Here is an 18,016-nt window from a genome sequence, read left to right on the forward strand (position 1 = left end):
AATGCGAAGGGATGCTGGAGCGGGTTTTTGAGTGGAGGGCGCTGGGAAATGAGTAGGGGGCGGGATATCCTGAGACAACAAGTTTGGCTGTATGGAGGGCCTACCGGCAGCGCGCCTAGGCTAGAACGCCGAGAGAAAGAGCTCGAGAGGAGCCAAGGGAGGCAAAGACAAGCTGCCAAAAGCATAACCCCGAGAAAGGGGGTGGAGAGGAGGCGGCCCCAGCGCCCCGGCCCCCGGCAGGTCGGCGGCCAATCCGCTGGGGGAAGGGGTGGAGAGTCGGTGGCTCCGGCGGAGAGAGGCCGAGGGGGGTGGGGAGTCGGCCGGGCTCGCGCCGCCCTGGCCCCGCCCCCGGCCCGCGCCGCCGCCCGCGCCGCGCGCCGCCGCTGTCAATCAAGGGCGAGTCAGCCGGGCTCGGGCGGAGAGAGGAGCTGCTACGCCACAGCCCAGCGGCGGCCATTCGCGGAAAAAGAGGCAGAGCCTGTGCCAGCTACAGCCTCCTCCGAGCCACCGCGGGCGGGCGGGACCGGCCTCTCCTCCTGCCTCGCCCCCACCCCCACCCACCTCTATCCCAGTGTCTCCGTCTGAGGGTTTGTCCTGTTAATGCGGGATGAGCGGTACGTATTCTCCACCCCCCTCGGTCTCCTTCACCGCCTCCCTCTCTCCCTCCCTCCCTCCCCAGACCCTGCTCGGTTCTCCCCCTCCCCCGGGGCCGCTGAGATGCTTTAAGGGGAGGAGGAGAGGGAGGGAGGGAATCGGGGAGGGAAGGAGGGTTGTGTTTTGTCTTAATGTCTGAGAGAGAACAACCTCCTTCTGGGTGTTGCTCTGAAGCCGATGGGTCGGGTTTCAAACCACGTTTTGTGGTATCCCCCTCCTCCCTTCCCTCCTTCTCCCCCACCCCCTGCCGGTGTGCGTGGATCGCGGGTTTATGGAGATTAATGTTCGGGGGGAGGGGGAAGAAGAGGAGAGGGGGAGGACGAATAATAATAATCCTAATAACCTGTTGTCGTGTGTGTATGGGGGGGGTTTGTTGCAGATCAGAAGAAGGAGGAGGAGGAGGAGGCGGCAGCGGCAGCCGCGATGGCTACAGAAGGAGGGAAAACCTCTGAGCCAGAGAATAACAATAAAAAACCCAAAACCTCAGGCTCCCAGGTAAAAGCAAACATATAAGAGAATTCATCACGACACATTAGAAGAGAGAGGGAGTTATGCCCTTTAAATGCCCAGAAGTAAAGAACAGAATAAAAATGTTTATGCACTCAAAGCATCTTTCTGAGAGTGAGGAACTTAAATTGTAAATTCATGAAGATTTCACATATTTGAGTGTATAATATTGTTTAAAATTACATCAGGAACTCAGACCATAAGAAAACGGTGTGTGTTTTCCCCAGGGCATTTTGAGTTTAGGAAAATAGCACTTTAAAAAGTTTGTAAGAAATTTCCTTTTATTTAAACTTTATATTACAGGATCTGCTTCCTTATTCATATAGCTTTTACCTGCATTTGTTCATATTTCTTTTTAATTTCTGCCGCTTCCTAAGTTCTGATATGTAGAGCTGTCAAAATAAATAAATAAATAACCCCTTCCAACTGCTGGCCTCCACTAAATCCACCCGCTTTTTTTTTCCCCCCTCTCCTTTACCATCCCATTTTGGGTAGGATTCTCAGCCCTCTCCTCTGGCTTTACTGGCAGCTACTTGCAGCAAAATAGGGACTCCTGGTGAGAATCAAGCAACTGGACAACAACAAATTATTATAGATCCAAGCCAAGGATTGGTGCAACTTCAAAATCAACCACAACAGCTAGAACTGGTAACAACGCAACTTGCTGGAAATGCTTGGCAACTTGTTGCCTCCACTCCTCCTGCTTCAAAAGAAAATAACGTTTCTCAACCAGCTTCTAGTTCGTCTAGTTCTTCCAGCAGTAATAACGGGAGTGCATCTCCTACAAAAACTAAATCAGGTAACCCTTCCACCCCTGGTCAATTTCAAGTCATACAAGTACAAAATCCAAGTGGTAGTGTACAATACCAAGTGATTCCACAACTTCAGACAGTGGAAGGTCAGCAAATTCAAATCAATCCAACTAGTAATTCATCTCTACAGGATTTGCAGGGTCAAATTCAGCTCATTTCTGCAGGTAATAACCAAGCTATACTCACAGCTGCTAACAGGACAGCTTCTGGAAATATTCTTGCTCAAAACCTGGCAAATCAGACAGTTCCAGTCCAAATTAGACCTGGTGTTTCAATACCACTGCAATTACAGACCCTTCCTGGTACTCAGGCTCAAGTTGTAACAACCCTACCAATTAATATTGGAGGAGTGACTTTAGCTTTGCCAGTGATAAACAACGTGGCTGCTGGAGGAGGGACTGGACAGGTTGGCCAGCCTGCTACTACTGCTGATAGTGGGACTTCCAATGGGAATCAGTTAGTTTCCACACCCACCACCACCACTGCTTCTGCCAGTACTATGCCGGAATCTCCCTCCTCCTCCACCACCTGCACAACCACTGCTTCAACATCTCTGACAAGCAGTGACACATTAGTGAGCTCAGCAGATACGGGCCAGTATGCAAGCACATCAGCCAGTAGTTCTGAACGCACCATTGAAGAATCTCAAACACCTGCTGCTACTGAGTCTGAAGCCCAGAGTTCCAGTCAGCTTCAGCCTAATGGAATACAGAATGCACAGGATCAATCAAATTCTCTTCAGCAGGTGCAAATTGTAGGCCAGCCTATCTTACAACAGATCCAGATCCAACAGCCTCAGCAACAGATTATTCAGGCTATTCCACCACAGTCATTTCAACTCCAGTCAGGGCAGACAATTCAGACCATCCAGCAGCAGCCTTTGCAGAATGTTCAACTTCAAGCAGTAAATCCGACTCAGGTGCTTATCAGGGCTCCAACTTTAACACCTTCAGGGCAAATCAGCTGGCAAACTGTACAGGTACAGAATATTCAGAGTCTTTCAAATTTGCAAGTTCAGAATGCTGGGTTATCCCAACAATTAACCATCACCCCAGTGTCTTCAAGTGGTGGCACAACTCTTGCTCAGATTGCTCCTGTGGCTGTTGCTGGTACCCCAATAACTTTGAATACTGCCCAGCTTGCATCAGTGCCTAACCTTCAGACAGTGAGCGTCGCCAACCTGGGTGCTGCAGGCGTTCAAGTGCAGGGAGTTCCAGTTACAATCACTAGTGTTGCAGGTAAGTTACAGCATCTTTTCTCTTTACCTCTTAAATAGTTTGTAATAACGATCAGTTATTGCTTTTCTTTGCCAATTCTTAGATTGACACAGAACTCTGAAGTAAACAAACTATCATAAGGAATCAAAAATAAACAGGAATCCTAATAACTATCACTCTAATAATCAGTGAGACATGTTCACTTTTGTAGATTTTAGTGTTAGGTTTTATGTGTCACATTTGTTAGACTATTTTTAAAATGTATGCTTTCATGGAACAAAACTTTTTGATTAGAATCATAATTGCCTTTTGTAATTTAGAGATCATATTTGAGTACACTTGAACTCTTGAGAAGGAACCCTAGTCGAAATGATATCTATCTCTTCTTTGAAGGAAAGTAGGTTTCTACTGAATTGGTATATAGTTGTGAGTCTGTTGAAGTTTTAATTCTGTTAATAAGGCTAACTTTTTTAAAATTGGAAGTTATATCTCAAGCTTCAGCATTTTGTCACCCATGCTTTTTTGTGTTTTATTACACTGGGTTTCTTTAAACTAGATACTGATGCAGCTGAGAGATAGAATTTTAAGTTGTAAAATGTTTGATTAACTTTTATGTCTACTGTTGTGTTAAAATCAAGATTTGGTCAGCATTTTGAATTTATAGTCCTTTATTTGTAAAATTATATTTAAGTAAATCTTATGGTCATGTTATTTATAGATGTTTAGTATGAGGTTCATGGAAAGCAATTAAAAATGTAGACAGTAAAATGTCAGTAATTTGAATTAATTGCTGTAATAATTTAAACCAATTGTAAAAGCAGTTGTTATGCATATAAATAGATACTTGTAAAGTACTTAGAAAACTAGTCTTACAGTTTGATCTTTTTCAGACCAGTACCTAATATCTTCATTTTCTAGTAATTAAATATTTTTCATTGATTCTGATTTGGTGAAAGCTTTGTTATGGTTTTAGCGACTTTGATACTTTTAGACCTTGTTAGTTAAATATTTCTATTTTGATTATCAAAGATAAATAAGTTTCTCACTTCTGAATGCCATTTCTTGAAATAAGTTGCAGAAAAATTATGCTAGGGTTCTTCTTTTACAGTTAATACTTAATATATGTATGTAAAATTGGAAATTGCCAGGTAGAGCCTTCTGATTCAGGAGAACCGAGATTACATTTTTTATCTAGATACTCACTACCTCTAGACCAGCGCTATCCAGCAGAACTTTCTGTGATGTTAAAAATGTTCTCTATCTGTCCTAGCGGGTATGTTAGGCACAACCTACATGTGGCTGTTGAGCAATTAAAATGTGGTTAATGTAACTGAGGAACTGAATTTTTAATATTAATTTAAGTAGCTACGTGTGGCTAGTAGCTCTCATATTGACAGCACAGTAATCTAGTCAGTATTTTGAGTGTGGCATTCTTTTTTCCCCTAAAACTATTACAACACAATTATATAAATATTTATCTGAACTAAAATCTTTAACTTGCTTTGTTTCTACTCGTTTTCTAAAAACATTGACAATGACCGGACTATTTCAGAAAAGTGTTTTTGGTGGGTTGAATAATAGTTTGCGTTGTCAAAGCGCAAGTTGTTTCACTTGCATTTCATCTTGACTATTAAGCATTAGTTAGTAAATTGTGATTAAGAGAATTGAGTAACTTAAATTTAGGTTAGAAATAGTCAATTCTGCTCTCTAATTGATATCTGTTATTAATAGAATCCAGAGAGGTTTTCCCTTACCCATTGTGAGGGTAAGGGAAATGTTCTGACCATCCAACTCAGATTCTCTTGAATGGTGCATAGTAAATGCTGGGTCCAGCTTCTGGAACTGTAAGTTTTGAGGTGTGGGGTCCAGGAATTTGCCTTTCAGACAAACTTTCCATGTGATTCTAAAACTCACTGAAGTTTGAAAAATGCGGGATCTAGTCATCAGCAATGAACCAGAAGACAGAGTATGGAAGCAGGTGGGTGTCGAGCCTTAAGTGCCTTAGAGAATGGATTTTGGTGGCAAGTGCAGCTTTTTAGTTTTTATTCCACAGATATGTATTGAGTGGCTACTATGTGCTGAGCACTCCCAAGAGGTGTGATTATTACGTCATTTTCAGGGATAATTTTTTTCACTTAAAGTGATTTTGGGAAGCTTAAGTGTACAAGGAAATTTGAACTTTACATAGTTGGATTTTTTTCCTAAAACCAAAGATTTTAAATTTTGTTGATGTTAAAGAATTAATGTTCTAATAGATGTGTTCAACCATTTTTAAAAGACTAGAAATGTACCCTGATTTCTACAAGTCAATGTAGCTATCTAATGTAGTTGGCAGATTTTACTGCTTTGCCTAGGATAGTAGCTGCTGCTTGAGAAATCCTTTTTGAATGAAGGTATAGAAGGTAATGGAGAAATAGCAGTTTGGAATTGGGACCCATGCGTTGGAGTGGTTTTTAATGAAGCTAATGAAATAGTTCTGTTTTCATTAATTTCTTTTGGCTTTGTGTTTTTAAGACCAGAGTGGGATACCAGGTACTTCACTGTCTTGAGAAGGGGGAGAATGAGCAATAAATGCCTATATATCCCCTTTTATAAACATCACTTTTATATTCCTGGAAGTTCAGATATTTTACTTTGTGTCCCCATTCACTTTTAAGTGCTTCCTTGGTTATTTCATGTTCCCACCCAGGAGAATGGTATTGTTTCATTTGTGGAAAAATTTTTGCTCTAAATATTCACCATAAGTATTACCAAGGCTTGAAAAAAATTATTAGTCTCAACAGAATGTAATGACTTACTCAAGGACAAGGGGAACTCTCTATCATCCATCCTCGTTGTACTCTTCAAGAGGTAGAGGAATCTGGATGATGTGGACAGAAAAGCAAAAAAAAAAAAATCATACCAGGCAAATCAAATGAAATCACTTCTTGAAGCTGGGGAGTTTCATACTTAGTTTCATAAAATGAGAATGTTAGTGACAACTTATGGGGAGCCTCCTTCCTTGATAATGTATTCAGCAGAATGTGTTTTTGTGCTTTGGTCTCACCTGAAAATCCTGAGTTCCAGGCTGAGCATTAGTTAGAATGTAGTAGAAACTAAATACATGTATCCTTTGCAGAAACCTTGTTTTTAAAAATTATTTAGAGACAGGGTTTCGCTATGTTGCCCAGCCTGATTTCGAACTCCTGGGCTCAAGCAATCCTCCTGCCTCAGCTTCCCGAATAGCTACAGTTACAGGCTGGGATTACAAACATGCCACTGCACCCAGTGCAAAGATAACAATTAATTGTACTTACTTCTGGCTTAAGAACTTTTCTGTTTTAACTAAGTGAGGAGAGTGGAAGGTGTTTTGCTGAAAAAGAACTACCTGTTTTCACAATGTCCTCTGGTAGCCCTAAATAAAGTGAATTTCAGGAGTTACGTTTTCTTAATTAAAGAATTTAGAGCTTGTAGGGAGCATTGGTATCTAAATCTGTAATTAACTTGCACTGGCCAGCATTTTGACTTACTTTTGGCCATAATTATTATATCACACATAGTAACAGGTCATGCTGTAGGCCTTTTGATTGATGAATGGATATTTCTTTGTCAATTTTAATAGAAATTAACATTTTTATGCTAGTTCTCCCACAAAGGAAGTTCAGACTTGGTAAGATGTTGCTGGCCCTGTAAGAACTTGACTTTCTTACCTAATTTCTTCCCTTCTCCAGGGAATTAAAGTATAAGAACTAGAGATGTAGTATGAAACCAGGAATGGGAAGGCCAGTTCTTTATTATTGATAAAAATGAGGACCAAAGAAAATAATTGAAGTTTATATTTAATTTAAAAACCTAATTTAATCCAGTAGAGTCAACCTCTTACACCTTTTTTCTAGAGCTAGTAAAGGTAGAAAATTCGTTTGAGGTGTAATACAAATATGGTTTTCCTTTGCTATATATGTTGTATTAATTTGGATTTCCCTAAGTAGGCACGTTAAAGTAACATTTCTGTGTATACACATGTGTACACACTCCTGGTTTGGTTATTTCATTTTTCAGAGAAGTCAGGTTTACTCTGTAATTTTATTTCTCTAAAATCTTATAATGCTATTTGTTATGAGGAACTTATGTCTTGTACCCTATACAAATGATTTAAGTTCTGAACTACTGAGTTGGTTTTACCCATTAGATGGTTTTTTTCATGGAAGATGAAAAGTTCTCAATGTAGAGCTACATTAATGTTTTTAAAGTGCATTTTTTTGAAAAGAATTTCAAGATAGAGAAGCAAGGGAAAAGTTTTAATCACCTGCTTTTCAAATTCTTAATCAGGGAATATATAATAAGTAATACTTCTGGAATATTGGGCCAGGTCGAAGAGAAAAGAGAAAAAGAAGCTTGATCAAGAATGGCCGGGCGCGGTGGCTCACGCCTGTAATCCTAGCCCTCTGGGAGGCCGAGGCGGGTGGATCGCTCGAGGTCAGGAGTTCGAGACCAGCCTGAGCGAGACCCCGTCTCTACTAAAAATAGAAATAAATTATCTGGACACCTAAAAATATATATAGAAAAAATTAGCCGGGCATGGTGGCACATGCCTGTAGTCCCAGCTACTCGGGAGGCTGAGGCAGTAGGATCGCTTAAGCCCAGGAGTTTGAGGTTGCTGTGAGCTAGGCTGACGCCAGGGCACTCACTCTAGCCTGGGTAACAAAGCGAGACTCTGTCTCAAAAAAAAAAAAAAAAAAAAAAAAAAAAAAAGAAGCTTGATCAAGAATGAAGATAGGGAACAGTGCTACGCATAGATCTTGTAGAAATACCGGATTTTATAAAATAATAGAATCTTAGTTGAAAGGATCTTGGAGATTATGGCTTGCCAGTTGTAACCTTTTGATATTGCTGCTAAAGTCTATTTATAAAGGCATTTTGTGTTTTTACAGTTTTAAGTGAAAACAGAAATGTGGGTTAGAGGTTCTGCATGTTATATTAAGTACTTGGGGATGACACATTAAGGATTGACAGTAAAAGGAGGAACCTAGCCTGATACCAGACCTTGCACATGTATGTGCTCTTCTTTCTGTACTCTTCTGATCTAGGTATGAGATAAGATTGTATGTTCATAATGCTTGTCATTTTGCTACCTAGCGAATGAGCAAATTGTGGCAAAGGAAACCTGTTGAACCACAATTGCTTATGTACATACACAGTGAGATGAAGACTTAATGAAATTGTAGTTACTAAGGCAACTTAAAAATAATTGAGCCTATTTCCTCCCACCTTCTGTTTAGCCCTGTTTTAGAAATGAAGAAATTGAAGCCCAGAAAGGTTGAATGGCTTTCTTATATTTTGTGTCAAAGTAAGGGCTAGAATCTTGATTTCTGCTCCAGTTGTCTTTCTACTGTATTTCTGGTTTTTTTATCCAAATCTCTTACTAGTAAATAAGTAAATGTAGCTGAAGTATGGGAATCAGGGAGGGAGAATATCCTGCTTAGTTTGTCTCCTTGCAGATAAGCTGTCCCTATCGTCACTGGATATTTAGCACTGTATATTAAATATGATATTGGTAAAAAATACAATTCTCTAGGTCTCTTTATTACTGAATTTAATGGTGGAACCTACGTGGTATTTTTTTCTTTCTTAAAAGAGCAAGTTTAGAACTAAAGAGATTAGTAAATTCCATATGTAGGTAGGGAAGTCCTCAGGCCATTGAGATATTGTAGTACCTTTCTCTTCAAATTGTATAAATATTTTACCTTTTCCCAAATTTTTGTTAGAAATGGATTTTTTTTTTCCTTAGACTTGTGTGAGAAAGAAATGGATTTTTCTAAAAATGAAACTTGTGGAGGAAGGAAACAAACATTTATGATTTACTTAATATATGTCAGGTGCTGGGCTAGGTATGTGTGTGTGTATTTATTAGAGACATGGTCTTGCTCTGTTGCTCAGGCTTGAGTGCAGGGGCATGGTCATAGCTCACTGCAGACTCGAACTCCCGGGCTCAAGCAATCCTCTTGCCTCAGCCTCCCAAGTAATTGGGACTACAGGCACACACCACCATGCCTGGCTAAAGTTTCTGTTCTTTGTAGGGATAGGATCTCATGATATAGCCAAGGGTAGTCTTGAACTGGCCTCCAGCAACGCTCTCTCTCTCTTCAATCCTGGTATTACAGGGATAAGCCACCATACCTGGTCTAGGTATTTACATTATCTCATTAAACCCCATAATATCCTTGTCAGATAGGTATTATGTCCATTTTACAGACCACCTTACTGAGCTTTAATTTCTTGAGGAAAATTGGCCCTCTAGTGAGTGGGAGAGCCATGATTCAAAGTTATCTGTTATCCCATCTCTTATGTTCATGCAACATAAGCAGCTATAAGGATATGTCTGTAGATAAAGGACTACTTTTTTTCTGAATGGCATTTTTGTTAGATAAAATGACCAAAAAAGGGGGCTGTTTTTCACCCTTTTGTGTCTGATTTGCGTACTTAAATCCTTTAAAGGGTAGACAGTTTGGAAATTGAAATATTGTTCAGTTAAGGTCTCTTCTAGCTCTAACATGTGCTAAGAGATGATTATGACCAAAAGTAATAAAAGAAGTGGTAGATAAAAACTGGTGTGGCTTCATGGAGACATCCACGTAAAGCTCAGATTTTAAAATACTGTTTTGTGGAAGATAGAAGGAGGGGCATATGATTAAGAATAAAAGCAAAAAGCAGCATGACACTTTAAGAATAATGTCAGGAAAGCAGAAACTATTATAACGTCAGGCTTTTAAAATTATTTTAAACAACTTGTATGACTTTAAATCAAAGCAAGAGAGACACATTGCTTGAGCAAAATTGTGTAATACTATATTAAAAGAGAACAGAGAAAAGACAGGGCTTCTCCACACTGCTTCTGTTAACCAGCAAGGAAAATGCAGTTGTGGCAGAAATGACTAGCAGTGTAACTCTCTGAGATATTTGTTCAAGGTAAGTGAGGAGATAGAGGACATTAGTTGCTTTTTGGAAGTCAGGATGATGCAGGTGAATGCTATCCTAGGATCAGAAGGAACTTTCAGATTTAGTTTCAGGCTAGTGTCAGTAACTTAAAAGTCAGGCAACATGGAAAAGTACCAAAACATATGGTATGAACAAACACCTCATTTTTTCAAAACATTCTAAACTTCAGACAAATGAGCTTGATAAGCATCCTTAACAGAGTCCTTGAATGAATTATTGAGTGGTTGGCCCCTGAACATTTAAGAAAGAATTCAGGAATCATTAGGAGCCACTGTAGGTTCACTAAGAAAATAGGTTTGTATCTTCTTTCTTTAGGGTTTCCAGATGCAAATACAAAAGTAATGTCAACACAGTGTATCTTGATTTTAGTATTGATAGTCCTGATTTCTTTAAAGGTTCATAGCTGGTTGCACGATTATGTGAAAAATAGTAAATGATTGTCAACCTCAGAGGTTTCTGGTATTATGGCATGGGATTCTGTCCTTGATATAGCCTTGCTTAACTTTTTTTGTTTCAAAAACCAGGCCAAAGGATGGCCTTGTTTACTGAATTTATAGATGAGACAAAGCCAAAAGGCAGTGCTAATATGATAGGATATAGAATTGATGTTCAGAGTGATCTTAATAGGCTGGAATGCTGGGCCATAGTTAGCAAGATGAATATAACAGGTAAGATCCTCTACTTAAAGTGGGGGGAATTATATCCCTACAAAATAAAAAACCTGGCCTGGCAGCAGGCCTTGTGAAAATGATTTGGGATTTATTGGCTTAATATGAACTGAGAGTAGAGTAAAGCTACTTCTGTACTTTGTGCTTATCAGTCTATTTCTGCAATATTGTGCACAGTACTGGGTGGCACATTTTAAATGGGACATTGACAAACTGGCAAACAGGATTCTCAGAATGAAGAAAGTAGAAACCCTTTCATACTAGCGATAATCAAAGAGCAGGGAGTTTTATTGTTAAAAGAAAACAAAAGAAATTTTGGCAGATGTATTTAGATATATCGAAACTGAAATAGTTTTGTTTGGCTTTGGGAAAACATAGAATATTGTGTATGTACACACGTAAGCACAGACTAGAGCTGTACGATAATGGAATGGTTTGTTCTGTTAGGTGGTGATCTTCCTATCGTTAAAGGTTGGATATCCATCTGTAGACTTTAGAAGAATTTCTTATACTGCATTAAAAGTTTAATTAGATAAACTATAAACTTAGAGTTATCTTCTAATTCTAAAATTTAAGGTTCTATAAATATTTAAGCATGTGGTCTCATTCTGGGTACTCTCAGCCAGTATATAGTCAGAGATCTCTGTAAGTCTTACTTGAGCTTGAATGATTGAATAAGTATTAATATTTAGGGATTTGGGGTGATGGTGTTGATGGTGACATTTACCATTTTTCTTATAGAGACAGTATAATTAAGGTGAATTCTATTAAGCAATAAATGTAACACTTTAATTCATAAATATATTCATTATTTTTAGACTCTGAGCTTAGGTATTGTTTTTCTATGTCATTTGATCTTTCATTTGGTAAATGACAAATCATTAGTCTTTTAAGCACACATTTCAATGCCTAACACTGAATTGGGAGTTAAGATATTTAATGTTTTATCTCAGCACAGGAGTTCCCCCTTCATGGTTTCAGTTATCTGTGGTCAACTGTGGTCTGAAAATATCAAATGGAAAATTCTAGAAAACAATTCATAAGTTTTAAATTGTGTGCCATTCTGAGTAAGGTGATGAAATCTCACTGTTCTGCCTGGGGTGGGAATTCTCCCTTTGTCCAACGTATCCACTCTGTCTCAGCTCCCCTCTCACTAGTCACTTGGCAGCCCTCTCGGTTATCAGATTGATTGTCATGGTATCGCAGTGCTTGTGTTCAAGTAACCCTTCTTTTACTTAATCATGGCTCCAAAGTATAAGAAAGGCGATGCTGACAATTCAGATATGCCAAAGAGAAAGAAAATATATGCCAAAGAGAAGTTGTTAATCTTCCACTGTGCCTAATTTATGAATTAAACTTTATCATAAGTATGTATGTATATGAAAAAACGTCATATATACAGGGTGGAGTACTATCCATGGTTTTAGGCATCCACTGGGGATCTTGGAACATATTACATATTCCCCTTGAATAAATTAGGGGACTACTTGCAGCTCTTTAACTGTAGTTGTGTTTCTGATACTGTCATTTTAATATGAACAATGTGATAACTTTTTCTTGAGTGGAATCAGAGAATGGTTGGAAAAATCTAGGAAGTACTCACAGGTTTAAATTTGTTAATTTACCTTATGGAGTTAAGCAAATCCAGTATGCCTATCTTTTTGGCTCAAAATACTTAGCAGGGATGTTTTTAAAAAATCTTTGAGACCCAAGAACCTATTGAATAGAAGTGATAATTCACATATGTGAAGGTTCTTTTTTCCTCAGAGATGGTAATAAAGTTAGGGAGGTAGGAAATATCTGTGTTTGACCAGAGGTGTGGGTCAAGTAGTAGGTTTATTATTACTGCAGACACGTGTACTGAGAAGCTTCATAGAGCATAGGACTAAGAATTAAAATTCCTATTTTTGCTTGGGTGCTGCCCCCCGTTAACTGTTTCCCCCTGGGCAAACATCATAGTTGTAACTTCATTCCTTTTTTCACTTGTTAGTGATATTAATTCCTTCCCTCTTTACCTCATAGAGTTGCAAAGTTCAAATAATATATTTAAAAAGGCTTTGAATATTGTAAAGAAAACTGTATGCAGAAGGTAGAATCTGTATATAGTGACACCCACTAGAAGAGAATGAAGTAGTAAAGTGGGAGAATGAGTTATTTTAGGTTATGGATATTAGCTTGAGTAATATGTCAGAAGTAAACGAGAGAGTTGAGTAAGAGGAATATCAGAAAGCTTTGGTGAAGTGCAACCAAGGATATGGGGAGGTGCATCTACAGGTGGGAAAGAAGCAGTGTATTTCCGTGTAGTAAGAACTAAATGTCCGCTGTGTGCTCGGCCTTTGCTGGGTTCGGAAAGTACTAACCTGTCTTAAAAGGATACTTACGTTGAGGGGATAAGGCTTACATACAGCAAACTATATGGCAGCTGCATAGGAGAATTTATATAATACTTAAGTACAGGATTTTGAGATATGGAAAACAAGAGAGCTCAACGAAGTGAGATTAATGGATTGAGTAAACAAGGAAAGCTTTCTGTTGTGGAGATAGGACTTGAAATATTCCTGAAAAATTGGTTTGGAAAGTGAACATTTGAGACTTTGCAGGTGGAGAGGTGAAGAGAGAAGATATCTTGAGTCAAGCTGCTGAACTCGGAGAAGAATTGGAAAAGTGTAGCCCTCACGTGGAAGCTTATAGCTAACACAGGGAATGGTGGTCTCTCTTCTGTGTGCTCTGTGGAGGCACAGGGTTCTCCCAGAATAGCTCAGGTTTGCCAACTGAACAGCCTGCCACCCCTGCTTCAGCCAGAGAAGTTGCTGTTTATTGAGCTATTTTCTAACATTTTGTTTGAAGAAGAGATTCTGCCAAAATCATAATAAAAATAAGTTTGAAAAACCTGAATCTAGTGGATATAAGGAATTGAGTGGAAATAGTTGCAGTGCAAATGATATTTATTGGCATGTTTCTCTGTAGATCAAAGTGTGGAAAAGTTAGAAATCAGGAGCCCAGTTAAAGGGATGTTGTTAAAGTAACTTAGTCATGAATTCACCGTGGTCTTTAGAAAGGCTATGGCAGTGAAGTAGATGGTTGCTAAATATGAAAAACAGGTTGTTGAACTTCTCTTAGCAGCCAGAATGGTAACATGAAAGAAATAGTAAGGGATTAGGTAAAAACATCAGGTTGGTTGGTTCTTTTCCCCTACTCTGTATCAAGCATGGTAATAGGCATTGAGAAACTAAAGATGAAGTGAGACATGTTCTTCACCCTCATAAGGGTATGTTATCTGTTGTGGGAGACATACGGTATTTCTTTACTTCTAGGACATACTTTTTACATTTTAACATCTTTGAAATTGAAATACACCTTAGTGTCAAAGGCATGTCGTAGTTTAATTAGCAGAATTTTTTTCTTTCTTACAGTTACTTGCATCTTAGACTCAATGGAATATGAAGTGTGTATAGTTAATTAAATTACTATGTGGTGTTCAGTTTATAAAAGCTATGAGTGAAGTGTTACAGAAGCCCAGAGGAAAGAGGAAGTAGTTCTACTTGGTGTAGGGTTCTGGGAATGTTTTTATGGAGAGAGTAGTACAGAGATGAGACTTAAAAGAATGACTAAAAGTTTGCCAGATCAGAAGGAGGAGGAGGACCATTTTAGGTTATGTTGGATTCCACATGCAGGTTGGAAATTCAATTGGTATTCTGCAAACATTACAAAATTCAGACTTACATGAAGGAATATTAGTATGTATTAAAGTTGAATTATAAACCTCATGTAGGTGGCGTCTGTGTCATATATATATATGTATATGTATATATATATTTTTTCCCTCATACCGTGATGAAGATTGCGCAGTACATGTAATCCTGATATTGAACTGGAAAACAGACACAAGCTGAAAACTTTGATTTCATAAGGAAATGTGGTGGATAGATCCTTGGAATAGACCTAAGATGCATACTTAAAGAAACGAGAGTTTATGGTCATAAAAGGAAAAGTGATTAGTAAAGTGAAATAAGGGAATTTACATCTGATTGCTTCATATGTTTTGGTAGATAGTTGCAGGTGAGAATCTTAGCAATAAGGGGATTTTTGAGGAGAAATTGAAGATATGTAAAGTTTCCAGATTGTTTCTGTCCCTCCGAAGGTATTATGCAGATACTTTATAATGTGGCCAGTCAGAAGGGGTTTAGACAGTTCTGTAAATAATGAGTCAAGTCACCATAGCTTTTTGTTCACAGAAGCGGAGCTGCTTTTGCACAGGAGTATAGGAACCAGATAGTGATCTGTGCTGTGGTAAGTGGGTACTTGTGCCTCATATTGGGTTGGGGGAGGGGGTGGAAAATCCTTGTTTGGGTGTAGTTGAGTATGTCTGCACCAGGGAGTTGAGGGAGAAGAGAGAAGAGGCAAAGACTAGATGAATTTGATGGCAAGCACTAACTGGAATTAATAGGAGAAATAAATACTTAAAGTGGTTTATAAATCCTACAGGTTTTCCTAAATGTTTAGATCTACATATAAACTAATTTGAGATATAAACATTTGACAGATATTTGCCACAAATACTATGAAGTATGGTAACATGCTAGTTTAAGCAAAATGTGATTATTTGTGATTTTATTAATATAGCTTTATACAGTTAAAGCATACTGTATTATTTTATTTATTTTTTGAGATGAGATTTTGCTGTGTTGCTCAGGCTGGTCTTGAACTCCTGGGCTCAAGTGATCCTCACAAGTAACTGGGATTATAGGTGCACCACCATGCCAGGCCATACTGTATTTTTATTTCTAGAATTTCTCTCACCTTTTGTCCTCATTGGTAGGCTGTCACTGCCTTTACTGATTTTAATGGTAGGGCAGGTAAACTATTGTAATAACCGCTTGGTAGACTTTCCTCCATTTCATGGACTCTACCTACTGGCAGACCACATCCACAAAATCAGTCAGCAAGTAGATACTCAGCATCTATATTGTGCAGCTTGCTATGTTCCTTATAAGGTGGAATAACATGGGACTGCACTCTTGCTTCCATAATGTTATAGTGGGGAAAAAAATTATACAGTTTTCTTTCCTGTATAAAACAAGTAAAAGGGAACTTCTTTGACTCTTATATTTGTTTTATATTTTGGCTGACATTTACTATATCTTTATAGTGCTCAGCACTTGATATAGTAACTCATTTAATCCTCAGAACACATTATAAGGTAAATATGGTTGTCCTCCCTCCTTTCAGATGTGGAAACTGAGGCCTACAGGAGTTCAAGGCCGTATGATAAATGATGGAGCCAGAATCTAAACACATTCTGGCTCCAGAACCAGATAGATACCTTAAACCAGCAGTCCTCAGCCTTTTTGGCACCAGGGACCAGTTCCATGGAATACAGTATTTCCACGGGTGGTGGGGGTGGTTTTAGGATGATTCAAACACATTACATTTATTGTGCAGTCAGATCTCGCTGCTAATGATAATCTGTATTTGTAGCTGTTCCCCAGAGCCAGCATCACTGCCTCAACCCTACCTCAGATCATCAGGCATTAGATTCTCATGAAGAGCGTACAACCTAGATCCCTCCCATGCTCAGTTTACTGTAGGGTTCATGCTCCTATGAGAATCTAATGCCAGCTGATCTGACAGGAGGTGGAACTTATGTGGTGATGTGAGCTTTGGGGAGTGGTTGTAAATACAGATGGAATTTTGCTAACTTGTCCACTGCTCACCTCCTGCTGTGTGGCCTGGATGGTACCAGTCTGTGGCCCAGGGGTTGGGAACCACAGCCTTAGACCATTACCACTCCCTGCCTCTCACTGTGTACTCCCTGTATATATAACAGAGTTGTTTCCTGTGATCATTTTTGGAAGCAATTCATTGTTTGTCTCTCATATGTCAGATAATGTGTTTAAGCACTTTTTATATATTGTTTATTTTTCACAATCCTATGAAGAAGGTCATGACAGTGACCTCAATTTATAGAATAGTAAACCAAGACTATCAGAAGTTGATTTACTTGCCTAAGGTCATACAGCCAGTAAGTTAGAGAGCTAGTAGGTAAAAATTCTTTATAAGACTAGTCTAGGTGAACAGAACTGTAATCTTCTTTTATATTAATAGCTAAGCACTACTAGTTTAAGTGTCTTATTGTAATTACCATATATATTCCGTAAGGCCTGGATTCCTATATCTTTAGGTGAGTGCTCTACTCCTTGTCTCCCTTTAGGGGCACAGGATACATATGCCACAAAGGAATTAGAATAAAAAATGTTTTTATTTCTTTGGTATCCTGTGTTGATTGGGAATTTGAGGCTAGTAAGAATATTTCCTTAAATATATGTGTACCACAAACTATTTCTGAATAAGTTTTTAAAAACAGGTTTCCAGTGTATATGCCATGTGAGTATTTATGTTTTTGAAGAGAGGGACCCAGAAGAAAGAATTTTATATTGCATTTTAATTAATAGTTATAAGACGCAATAAAGTATATACTTTGTAAGGGTTATATTTCATGACTTCCTTCTTGATCAGGATTTGACATGTTATTAGAAATTTATGCTTATTTTTTGGAGGAACTAGCATTAAGAAGTGACTTTAAGAAAACCCAAAGACCCTAAGAATTTGGATATGGATAGAATTTGTGTTCTTCAGCTAATCCTGCATGTCATTTTTATGTAATATTAGTTCATTTGACAGGGATGGTGCTCTGACTTCATTTTTTTCTAGTGGATAATAATAAATATTTAGTATCTGTCATTATATATAGACATTGTTCTAAGCGCTAGGGAATCAAAACAGACATGTTCTTTATTCTTAGAAACTATTCTTTTTTCTGGGTGAGTTGTGTGTTAGATTGTTTCTATTTTTACAAAATGGGGAAATTAAGACCCAGAAAGTTTAAATAATTTGCCCAGGGTTACAGAAGTAATACATTGGAACATTGGGAAAAGAACCCAGAGTCTATCTGGCTTCAAAACTTTTCCTGTTGCTTTATCATAAATTTTTGAGGCCAAGGAAGTCATACTTTTTCCATGAATTGGTTTAAAAGAGTTTTCTCTCTCTTTTTTTTTTTTTAGTAACATACTACCAAAGAGAATTGAAGGCCAATTTACATTTTAGAAGAGTACATTTATAGTATGCAAGAATGGAATAAAGTTAATTTAGTCCATATTTCCTATTTCCAAAACCATGTGATTGA

General features: G+C 38.4%; 1 protein-coding gene across 1 annotated transcript in view; it reads left to right on the plus strand.

Moving 5' to 3' along the window:
- Positions 1-389: 389 nt before the first annotated feature.
- The window catches only part of SP4 (Sp4 transcription factor), a 75,032-nt gene continuing 57,405 nt past the window's right edge, over positions 390-18,016 (plus strand). The window contains exons 1-3 of the mRNA XM_045564449.1: positions 390-614; positions 1,034-1,149; positions 1,657-3,211. Of these exons, the coding sequence (XP_045420405.1) occupies positions 608-614; positions 1,034-1,149; positions 1,657-3,211 (1,678 nt within the window). The 5' untranslated portion in view covers positions 390-607. The remainder of the gene's footprint in view (positions 615-1,033; positions 1,150-1,656; positions 3,212-18,016) is intronic.

Source organism: Lemur catta, chromosome 11 (assembly GCF_020740605.2).
Source record: "Lemur catta isolate mLemCat1 chromosome 11, mLemCat1.pri, whole genome shotgun sequence".
NCBI classification, from domain to species: Eukaryota; Metazoa; Chordata; class Mammalia; order Primates; family Lemuridae; genus Lemur; species Lemur catta.